The sequence below is a fragment of the Bombina bombina genome, chromosome 7 (genome assembly GCF_027579735.1).
Source record: "Bombina bombina isolate aBomBom1 chromosome 7, aBomBom1.pri, whole genome shotgun sequence".
Taxonomy (NCBI): domain Eukaryota; kingdom Metazoa; phylum Chordata; class Amphibia; order Anura; family Bombinatoridae; genus Bombina; species Bombina bombina.
Window position 1 is genome coordinate 102572377 of NC_069505.1, and position 12073 is coordinate 102584449.

General features: G+C 41.4%; 1 protein-coding gene across 1 annotated transcript in view; it reads right to left on the minus strand.

Moving 5' to 3' along the window:
* TALDO1 (transaldolase 1) overlaps positions 1-12073 on the minus strand; it is a 100356-nt gene that overhangs the window by 14643 nt on the left and 73640 nt on the right. Inside the window, exon 5 of the mRNA XM_053720219.1 lies at positions 11828-12003. Within this exon, the coding sequence (XP_053576194.1) occupies positions 11828-12003 (176 nt within the window). The remainder of the gene's footprint in view (positions 1-11827; positions 12004-12073) is intronic.

Consider the following 12073-nt stretch of genomic DNA (forward strand, 5'->3'; position numbering starts at 1 on the left):
GTGTACTGTGCCTTTAAGAAAAGAAAAAAGTGAACAATTTTTCCAAAAAGCTCAATTAACGTTAAATTATCTGCAAATTTAACTAAAATAGTTTGTTAATCCAAAAATTACTGCACCCAAAAGCAAGGGCAGAAATAAAGCTTTAAAGTACTTATATTCAACAACTAGTAAAAATAAACAAAAATACCCTCTGCACCTCTGTGGCGCCTACCTGCCCCCAGGGTACTTCGAAATAAGTTTCCAACCCTTCAGACTAGATATACAGTCCAAGACCCACCGGAGTTACTGTTTGCTGCTGCTGAGCCTGAAGGAAGTGCGCATCTGAGAGCGTGAAAATAAGCCCCGCCCCTTAAGGTCAATGCCGGAGTAGGCCCAAATACAACCACATGGGAATGCGGTTTTGCACAACACAGAATACAACCACTCAAACCAAAAAAACAAATAAGTTTAAATGCCAAGAATAAAAAACGTAATACATCGTTTTTTAATAGTCTCCCATGTCACATAACCCAAATAAAGTCAACCAATGAAAAATGTAATATAGGGACTCCAGTAATACCCCTCTTATAAAATAGGATTACTGCTTACCCCATTCCCATACAGGGAAATAATGCCAGCCAGTTCTGATACACCAAGTCTCCTCAGAAAAAAAGTCTGCACATACCTTAATGCTGCTTGTGGCATGAAACCGGTCTCCACACTGAAGACGTCTCATGGTTACCTTCAGAAGTCTTGTGGGAACCAGCGTGAATCTTAGTTACAACTGCTAAGATCATCAACCTCTTCTTCCATATCCCCCTGAGGAAAATAGTACGCACCAGTACCATTTAAAATAAAAAAACTTCTTGAAGAAACTAAAACACCTCACTTTACCATGTCTTCCTAGTATAACCGGAAAAAAGAATGACTGGGGGTGGAGGGGATGGGAGGGGCTATATATACAGCTGGTTAATATCCAAGTAAGGATGAAATCCGTGGACTCGTCATATCTTTGTAAAAGAAATACTCCTTCCACTTCCCTCATCCCCCAGTCATTCTACCGAGGAACAAGTAACAGTAGAAGAAATGCCAGGGTGAAAAGGTGCCAGAAGAATAAAAAATAAGATGCCCCACAGAAAAATACAGGTGGAGAGCTGTGGACTCTTCTCATCAGAAGAAAAGAAAATTATCAGGTAAGCATAATTTATGTTTTTCTTCATAAATGGAAAGAGTCCACAGCTGCATTCATTACTTTTGGGAAAATACCCAAGCTATAGAGGACACTGAATGCAAAAATTGGAGGGTACAACAGGTGGCCCATTCTGAGTGCACCAGGCCTGAATAAACCACAACCCAAACAAACCCTGCTTCGTCAGAGCCGGGCAAAAGAACTAGAAGGAAAAATGCCCCAAGGACATTGGCCCACGGATAGCCTAACTAGAGACCGCAAGCAGACTCACTGAGCAAACACTCATCCAGGAGAACTGTCGCCCAGCAGTTGGTCCCATTACTAGTACAGTACCAAAATCCACAAAAGGGAGAGAACAAGGGTAAGCCAAAGGGATACCCAAAAGGTACAGCAAAATCCAACAAGAAAAAAAAAACCCTTCAAAAGGAAGGCCAAGTCCAGAGACTCGAATGGGTCCCAAGAACTCCCAAGAGAAGGGGAGACGACACCCAACCCACAAGAAGCAATCTGGCATCATCAAGGAGAATAAACTACCAAACATCTGGCAACAGCACCGAAAAAAGACAGCTGAAGACAAAGTCCTAAAAACGTCAGAACTCAGACTGAGCAAACAGAAAATTACAAGTAGCAAACTCAGAAAATAAACATCGGAGTCCAGCAACACGCTGCCATCCGTAGGAAGACAGAAAACACTACCCGTAAGGAAGCGGCCGAACAAAAACATAATTTATGTAAGAACTTACCTGATAAATTCATTTCTTTCATATTAGCAAGAGTCCATGAGCTAGTGACGTATGGGATATACATTCCTACCAGGAGGGGCAAAATTTCCCAAACCTCAAAATGCCTATAAATACACCCCTCACCACACCCACAAATCAGTTTAACGAATAGCCAAGAAGTGGGGTGATAAGAAAAAAGTGCGAAGCATAAATATAAGGAATTGGAATAATTGTGCTTTATACAAAAAAAATCATAACCACCACAAAAAAGGGTGGGCCTCATGGACTCTTGCTAATATGAAAGAAATGAATTTATCAGGTAAGTTCTTACATAAATTATGTTTTCTTTCATGTAATTAGCAAGAGTCCATGAGCTAGTGACGTATGGGATAATGACTACCCAAGATGTGGATCTTCCACGCAAGAGTCACTAGAGAGGGAGGGATAAAAGACAGCCAATTCCGCTGAAAATAATCCACACCCAAACAAAGTTTAAAACTTATAATGAAAAAAACTGAAATTATAAGCAGAAGAATCAAACTGAAACAGCTGCCTGAAGTACTTTTCTACCAAAAACTGCTTCAGAAGAAGAAAACACATCAAAATGGTAGAAATTAGTAAAAGTATGCAAAGAAGACCAAGTTGCTGCTTTGCAAATCTGAACAACCGAAGCTTCATTCCTAAACGCCCAGGAAGTAGAAACTGACCTAGTAGAATGAGCTGTAATCCTTTGAGGCGGAGTTTTACCCGACTCGACATAAGCATGATGAATTAAAGATTTCAACCAAGATGCCAAAGAAATGGCAGAAGCCTTCTGACCTTTCCTAGAACCGGAAAAGATAACAAATAGACTAGAAGTCTTTCGGAAATTCTTAGTAGCTTCAACATAATATTTCAAAGCTCTAACTACATCCAAAGAAAGCAATGATTTCTCCTTAGAATTCTTAGGATTAGGACATAATGAAGGAACCACAATTTCTCTACTAATGTGGTTAGAATTCACAACCTTAGGTAAAAATTTAAAAGAAGTTCGCAACACCGCCTTATCCTGATGAAAAATCAGAAAAAGAGACTCACAAGAAAGAGTAGATAATTCAGAAACTCTTCTGGCAGAAGAGATGGCCAAAAGGAACAAAACTTTTCAAGAAAGTAATTTAATGTCCAAAGAATGCATAGGTTCAAACGGAGGAGCTTGAAGAGCCCACAGAACACAGAATTCAAACTCCAAGGAGGAGAAATTGACTTAATGACAGGTTTTATACGAACCAAAGCTTGTACAAAACAACGAATATCAGGAAGATTAACAATCTTTCTGTGAAAAAGAACAGAAAGAGCAGAGATTTGTCTTTTCAAGGAACTTGCAGACAAACCTTCATCCAAACCATCCTGAAAAAACTAAAATTCTCGGAATTCTAAAAGAATGCCAGGAAAAATGATGAGAAAGACACCAAGAAATATAAGTCTTCCAGACTCTATAATATATCTCCCTAGATACGGATTTACGAGCCTGTAACATAGTATTAATCACAGAGTCAGAGAAACCTCTTTGACTAAGAATCAAGCGTTCAATCTCCATACCTTTAAATTTAAGGATTTGAGATCCTGATGGAAAAAAAGGACCTTGTGACAGAAGGTCTGGTCTTAACTGAAGAGTCCACGGTTGGCAAGAGGCCATCCGGACAGGATCCGCATACCAAAAACCTGAGAGGCCATGCTGGAGCCACCAGCAGAACAAATGAGCATTCCTTCAGAATCTTGGAGATTACTTTTGGAAGAACTAGAGGCGGAAAGATATAGGCAGGATGATACTTCCAAGGAAGTGACAATGCATCCACTGCTTCCGCTTGAGGATCCCTGGATCTGGACAGATACCTGGGAAGTTTCTTGTTTAGATGAGAAGCCAGATCTATTTCTGGAAGTCCCCACATTTGAACAATCTGAAGAAATACCTCTGGGAGAAGAGACCATTCGCCGGATGAAACGTGTGGCGACAGATAATCCGCTTCCCAATTGTCTATACCTGGGATATGAACCGCAGAAACTAGACAGGAGCTGGATTCTGCCCATACCGGAATTCGAGATACTTCTTTTCATAGCCAGAGGACTGTGAGTCCCTCCTTGATGATTGATGTATGCCACAGTTGTGACATTGTCTGTCTGAAAACAAATTAACGATTCTCTCTTCAGAAGAGGCCAAAACTGAAGAGCTCTGAAAATTGCACAGAGTTCCAAAATATTGATCGGTAATCTCACCTCCTGAGATTCCCAAACCCCTTGTGCTGTCAGAGACCCCCACACAGCTCCCCAACCTGTAGGACTTGCATCTGTTGAAATTACAGTCCAGGTCGGAAGAACAAAAGAAGCCCCCTGAACTAAACGATGGTGATCTGTCCACCACGTCAGAGAGTTCGTACAATCGGTTTTAAAGATATTAATTGAGATATCTTTGTGTAATCCCTGCACCACTGGTTCAGCATACAGAGCTGAAGAGGCCGCATGAAAAACGAGCAAAGGGGATCGCGTCCGATGCCGCAGTCATAAGACCTAAAATTTCCATGCATAAGGCTACCGAAGGGAAAGATTGTGAAGGTTTCGACAAGCTGATATCAACTTTAGACGTCTCATGTCTATCAAAGATAGAGTCATGGATACTGAATCTATCTGAAAACCTAAAAAGGTTACCTTTGTCTGAGGAATCAATGAACTTTTTGGTAAATTGATCCTCCAATCATGATGTTGAAGAAACACCACAAGTCGATTCGAATGAGATTCTGCTAAATGTAAAGACTGAGCAAGTACCAAGATATCGTCCAAATAAGGAACACCACAATACCCTGTTCTCTGATTACAGACAGAAGGGCACAGAGAACCTTCGTAAAAATTCTTGGAGCTGTAGCTAGGCCAAACGGCAGAGCCACAAACTGGTATTCTTGAGCTGTCGCTGGGTTTACTGGGACACGGGAAAGAAAAAATCTCTATGCAGGAGGCCTTATCTTGAAGCCAATTCTGTACCCTTCTGAAACAATGTTCTGAATCCAAAGATTGTGAACGGAATTGATCCAAATTTCTTTGAAAAAACGTAATCTGCCCCCTACCAGCTGAGCTGGAATGAGGGCCGCACCTTCATGTGGACTTAGGAGCTGGCTTTGATTTTCTAAAAGGCTTGGATTTATTCCAGACTGGAGATGGTTCCCAAACTGATACCGCTCCTGAGGATGAAGGATCAGGTTTTTGTTCCTTGTGGTGACAAAAGGAACGAAAACTATTATTACCCTGGAAAGAAAGGGAAAGCAGAGTAGACTTAGAAGACATAACAGCATTCCAAGTCTTAAGCCATAAAGCTCTTCTAGCTAAAATAGCTAGAGACATATACCTGACATCAACTCTAATGATATCAAAGATGGCATTACAAATAAAATTATTAGCATGTTGAAGAATAAAAATGCTATGAGAATTATGATCTGTTACTTGTTGCGCTAAAGCTTCTAACCAAAAGATGAAGCAACATCCGCTAAAGATATAGCAGGTCTAAGAAGATTACCTGAACACAAGTAAGCTTTTCTTAGAAAGGATTCAATTTTCCTATCTAAAGGATCCTTAAGGAAGTACCATCTGCCGTAGGAATAGTAGTACGCTTAACAAGAGTAGAGACAGCCCCATCAACTTTAGGGATTTTGTCCCAAAACTCTAATCTGTCAGATGGCACAGGATATAATTGCTTAAAACGTTTAGAAAGAGTAAATTACCCAAATTATTCCATTCCCTGGAAATTACTTCAGAAATAGCACTAGGGACAGGAAAAACTTCTGGAATAACTACAGGAGATTTAAAAACCTTATCTAAACGTTTAGATTTAGTATCAAGAGGACCAGAATCCTCAATTTCTAATGCAATTAGGACTTCTTTAAGTAAAGAAAGAATAAATTCCATTTTAAATAAATATGAAGATTTATCAGCATCAACCTCTGAGACAGAATCCTCTGAACCAGAAGAACCATTATCAGAATCAGAATGATGTTCATTTAAAAATTCATCTGAAAAATGAGAAGTTTTAAAAGACTTTTTACGTTTACTAGAAGGAGGAATAACAGACATAGCCTTCTTAATGGATTTAGAAACAAAATCTCTTATGTTATCAGGAACACTAAGTATTAGATGTTGACAGAACAGCAACAGGTAATGTAACAGTACTAAAGGAAATATTATCTGCATTAACAGTTTGTCATGACAAAACAGTACAAACAGCTGGAGGAACAGATACCATAAGTTTACAGTAGATACACTTAGCTTTGGTAGCTCCAGCCCCAGGCAGCGATTTTCCAGAAGTATCTTCTGACTCAGTTTCAACGTGGGACATCTTGCAATATGTAATAGAAAAAACAACATATAAGGCAAAATTGATCAAATTCCTTAAATGACAGTTTCAGGAATGGGAAAAAAATGCCAGTGAACAAGCTTCTAGCAACCAGAAGCAATAAAAAATGAGACTTAAATAATGTGGAGACAATAGTGACGCCCATATTTTTTTAGCGCCAAAAATGACGCCCACATTATTTGGCGCCTAAATGCTTTTGGCGCCAAAAATGACGCCACATCCGGAACGCCGACACTTTTGGCGCAAAAGAACGTCAAAAATGACGCAACTTCCGGCGACACGTATGACGCCGGAAACAGAAAAAAAAAATTTTGTGCCAAAAAAGTCCGCGCCAAGAATGACGCAATAAAATGAAGCATTTTCAGCCCCCGCGAGCCTAACAGCCCACAGGGAAAAAGTCAAATTTTTAATGTAAGAAAAAAATGATTTATTCATATGCATTATCCCAAATATGAAACTGACTGTCTGAAATAAGGAACGTTGAACATTCTGAGTCAAGGCAAATAAATGTTTGAATACATATATTTAGAACTTTATAAAAAAGTGCCCAACCATAGCTTAGAGTGTCACAGAAAATAAGACTTACCCCAGGACACTCATCTACATGTTGTAGAAAGCCAAACCAGTACTGAAACGAAAATCAGCAGAGGTAATGGTATATAAATAAGTGTATATCGTCGATCTGAAAAGGGAGGTAAGAGATGAATCTCTACGAACGATAACAGAGAACCTATGAAATAGACCCTGTAGAAGGAGATCACTGCATTCAAATAGGCAATACTCTCCTCACATCCCTCTGACATTCACTGCATGCTAAGAGGAAAACCGGGCTCCAACCTGCTGCGGAGCGCATATCAACGTAGAATCTAGCACAAACTTACTTCACCACCACCATAGGAGGAATAGTTTGTAAAACTGATTTGTGGGTGTGGTGAGGGGTGTATTTATAGGCATTTTGAGGTTTGGGAAACTTTGCCCCTCCTGGTAGGAATGTATATCCCATACGTCACTAGCTCATGGACTCTTGCTAATTACATGAAAGAAATAGACTGCCCAACCTCCAAGACAGAGGACACTCTCCAGGCAATCCAGGTCGCCAAGCCTACTCACAGATTTTAAAGGGGAGAGTCACAGAAACGCAAAAAAATTAAAAAAATATAAAATAAAAAAGGTTCACTGTCACCCCCAAGACCGGAGGATGAAAAGCAGATCTCAGATCCTACACCTAGCCGGACCAGCCCAAGCAATGGCAGATCTGAAAGCAAGGGAACCGAAACAAACTCAAAGACCGGCCCCCAAAAGCACGGAAGAATGGTCACAGCCACTTCAACTAAAGACAATCGAGCAGGCATTAGACCCAAGGAGATCCATCAAGGCCACCCGACTAAGTCTCAATGCAGAGCCAGCAGCTCCCTAGATGGAAAGGACCACCACAATGAGCAGACCAATCCCCCCAAACCAGATAAACATCTGTTCCAACCTCTGAACACAGGAGAGGCCCCTAAAAAAAGAAAAATAACCACACCTCCGTAAGGACAACTAGCCCCCTGAAGGAGAGTGTCGATAAACACCTTCCCATAAGACAGGAAGTCGTAGGAAAGACCAAGGACACAAGACCACGTCACTGAGGAACACAGAAGAACCCCTTTAAACACCATCATGCTAGCACACATACCAGGCGCAGAAGTGACAGCTGAGCAACCGCAAACCTTCCGTATGCTAGGCAGGAAAGCCCACCATCAGGTCACATTAGTTGGCTGTCCCAAGAGAACCATATCATCCGGCAGAAGACAAGCCCCAAGGAGTCCCGGCTCTCAGTAAATCGGGACAAGTTGTAAAACAGAACAGCCAGAACAAGGACTTAGCCCAAGTACCCCGGAAACTGGAACCCCCAGGCCAGACCTAGGATCATAAGATCCGCTAACATCCCACAGCAGGATCCACAAAGAGATAACAGAGTAAAACCCTAGACAACCGGAAAATCAGGACAAGAAGCCCGGGCCCCACATATGTTTAGATTAAACAATCTTCCAGGAACATAAACCCCTTGTCTGATATATAAAAAAACAAACAAAAAAACACAACAAAAAACAACCAGGGAAAAAAATCCAGAATAACGCAGATAAGAGCAAGAAGCCCTTGCAAGTCCCAATCCAAAGGGAACAGACCACCCCTTGCAGGAGCCCAACACTCCAAAGAGCCAGAACCATAAAAAGGACACTAGAGCTAACAGGCGTCCAAGCAACATTAACTTGTTTGTGCTTTAAAAGTGCAGCTAATCCTCCTAAGGGACACAAGGTGCTGCTCATTTTATCAACCTCGAAAGGAGGAAAGGTTGAGTAGACCTCGCCAGGGATCGAACTAGCAACCCTCGGCTTGCTACAGTACAGAGCATTAGAATTCTGAGCTAGCTGTCCAGCTAGCCACAAGCTCCAGACACAAGGGGAACAGTGAGGACAAGTCACCCGAACAGAGCAACATCAAGCCTCCACATCACCTCAGATTCTAAGTCAGAGGACAGTAAAACATGGGTTTGGATGCCACCTGGATGGCAATACCTGAACCATATGAGTGGAAAACCTCTAGGACCTATTCTATCCTAAGAAGGAGATGCAGAGCATTCCCAACACCAGGGAAGGACTCTTAACCGGAGCCCAAAAAGACCTCACTGTCTAATGTCTTGAAAAAGGAACAACCAACTCCCGAAGGGAATCTCAGTCCCCCAAAGGCTACCCATCCACAAGGAGAAAAAATGGACACATCCAAGAGGTCTCAAAGAGAACCACCTAAAGGAACAAGTCCAAAAAAGGACAAATTTCCTAAAGCAACACCGCCCTGACCGGCAGAAAAGAGGCACTAAACCCTCTAATTTTTCACCACGTGGGAAAGAATACTCTAGGTTCCCGAGGTTATCGGAAGCAACAGGGAGTGACAAAATTCACTGACCCAGTCAACAGAGAGATGGCTATTTATGACTGAAGCAATTCAGAGAGCCGCACGGAACCACAAGTCCTCAAGTATGTTTAGCTGAAACCTATAAACCAAACAAGAAACAATGTTAAGAGGGCTCGGCAACCCAACCTGATCAGCAAGGTATAATAGGCGCCACGTGTTTGAATAAGCTGCGAGACAGAAGATCTGAACCCAAGCAGGACCAGCCTGCACCAGGGTCATAACTGCCAAGCTGGCTAAATCCACCCTCAGAGAGGGAGGAAGAGAAAAACAGACAAACATGGGACTAACCTGTCCCCAACAACTTCCGTAGAAGCAAACAGCGAGTATCGATCCCAGAGAAAGTTCCCGCAGGAAACATAGTATGAAAAATAAAAATGTCATCCTAACCAGATAAAGTAACAGGCAACCCGAGAGTTAACACCCAAGAAGAACAGAAAGATCCTCAGGAGCAGCCTAACAGAAACCCTGTTCTTCCAAAAAAAACTGGGAAAGATCTCAATAACGACTTAAAGGAGATTACTTCATCCCCCCCATGTCTAACGAGGTGAGACATTCGGAGGAGACTGATGAGTCCCATAACCGTGAAGAATAGGGTCCCCAAACAGCTCAAAAACGTGTCTGAGCAGAACACGAAGGCAAGCCAGCCTGTAACGAAAGGAACACTCAGGAACAGTTACACCCACGGGGGGGAAACAATCCACCATCCGATGAGAAAAAAAAAACATAACTTGGGTTACCCGCATGTGTAGTAGTAGGGAGCGGTAGGGAACTCGCCTCCCGGAGGACAGGGCCCCCCGAGGCAGATGGCTCAGCAGTCCCTTGAATCCCCGAGCTACAAGGCGCTCTAAGACGACCTAAAGCACATAACTGACTGACCTGAGTTAATGGGGCGCATTCGCCACAGGACGAAGAATCTGAATCAGAAAGCTGACAAATCTTATCAGCATCCTCCATAAGTGGATAAAGGATACCAAAAGGACAAAATTTAAAACAATTTAAACGGCACCTGACACCCACAATGGCTGGGGCACTCACCACCTCCTATGAACCAGAATTCACCGTCGCCACAGTCAGGAATGCGGAAATGGGAGGCAAGAATGTAAACACGTTCAGTCACAAGGTGAACTGTACAGTCTAAAAAAAAGAGTGCAAGAAGATTAAATCACCAAACATGATTATACCCCTGTCTGTTCAATAATCCCTTGATACAATATTAACCCTTGATTCCAAGATACTAAAGGAATCTCACTGAGACCCTGTATTTTTCATGTGAGTTTGCAGGAACAAATGAGTTACAGTACAATGAAACGATCTTACCGGAATCTACGCTGTGGAACAGGAACACAGCCCTTCAAGTGTAACGATAGTAGCCTTACCTCCACCATGGACTGGAGAGAAGAAAGCAGGCAGCGAAGTGCGATAACGCCGATTGCTTGTGGAGTTGTTAAAATGAGTCAGTATGGTTTTGATAGAAAGACTCTTCCTGCATCTCTGGACTAACTTTCATCAAAGCCCTCACTGAGAAACTGACAGGAGTACTTAAAACTCCCGTCCCATGTCTAAGAGTACTACCCTCCATAAGAGACGAAAAAATTCTGACACTTACCTCCTGGGACGAAAGGCAAAGAATAACTGGGGGATGAGGGAAGTGGGAGGAGTATTTAAGCCTTTGGCTGGGGTGTCTTTGCCTCCTCCTGGTGGCCACGTTTTTATTTCCCAAAACTAATGAATGCAGCAGCATTAATGAAGAAAATCATGCTTAATGAAAAGTTGTGACATTTAAGTAAATGTGACATCTGTTCGATAAAGCATAATAAGCTCAAACCACTATCTTAATAGCTGTTAAACCGAAATAATCAGTCCAATTTGAATACTTAAAGAATACTGGCATATTTTTTTTCCAGGTTATATAAACATGAGATTTTATAAGTTTATAGATGTGATACTAACTATAAGACTGATTACATTTTATAGGTTTAAATAATAAAAATAAAAATTAAATAGATTTGAATAATTACAATACCCGTACAAGTGTAACTTCTTTTTGGATACAGCTCATGCCAGTTTCATTATACATTTGATTTAATCAGGGGAAATCAATTTTGTCCAAAACTAAAAGTAACACATTTGCTGTAATGTACTCAAACTGTGCTAGTAAATATTCTGCTTGTAAAAAAAATATTGCTCACTATTCGTATTACCGGCTCTTAATGTGAGACTTAAATAGGTTTGCTTTGTTCCAGCATCTCTTGAGTTACTTTAAAAGCTGTACATCTTTTTTTTTTTTTTAAAAAAGCTACAAATTTACACGTTAGCAGAACTCATGACTTGCATACGGAATGTGTGGTTTAAAACCAAAGTATTACAATAACTCAGTCCCAGGCCTCCCTAGAACAGGCCGGATTTTCAGAATTAATGAGCAGCTAAAACCCATGTTTACTTATCAGCTGATTATTTCTCTTGTGCTCTAGTTCAGATATCCTCAAAATCTAGCCAGTTAGGGAGACCTAAGAACAGTTTTGAAAACCAATGTACTATTACAACCACTGAATGTTTCCATGAAGTTTGACAAAACAAATTTACAATATATTATACTCTATAAAGTACCTGGGTCCTCTGAGGGCTCGTAGCTCTTTTTGTCAGAATTTGCCACATGCCAATCCAAGATTCTACCTACGAAGGGAGATATCAGGGTGACACCAGCCTCAGCACACGCAACAGCCTGGGCGAACGAAAACAGCAGGGTCATGTTGCAGTGAATGCCATAATCCTCTTCCAGAACTCTGCAACAAAAAAGGTGTCTGAATAAATAGGTGCTAAAGCCAAATCTAAAAAGATAGTTCAGGATGAAAT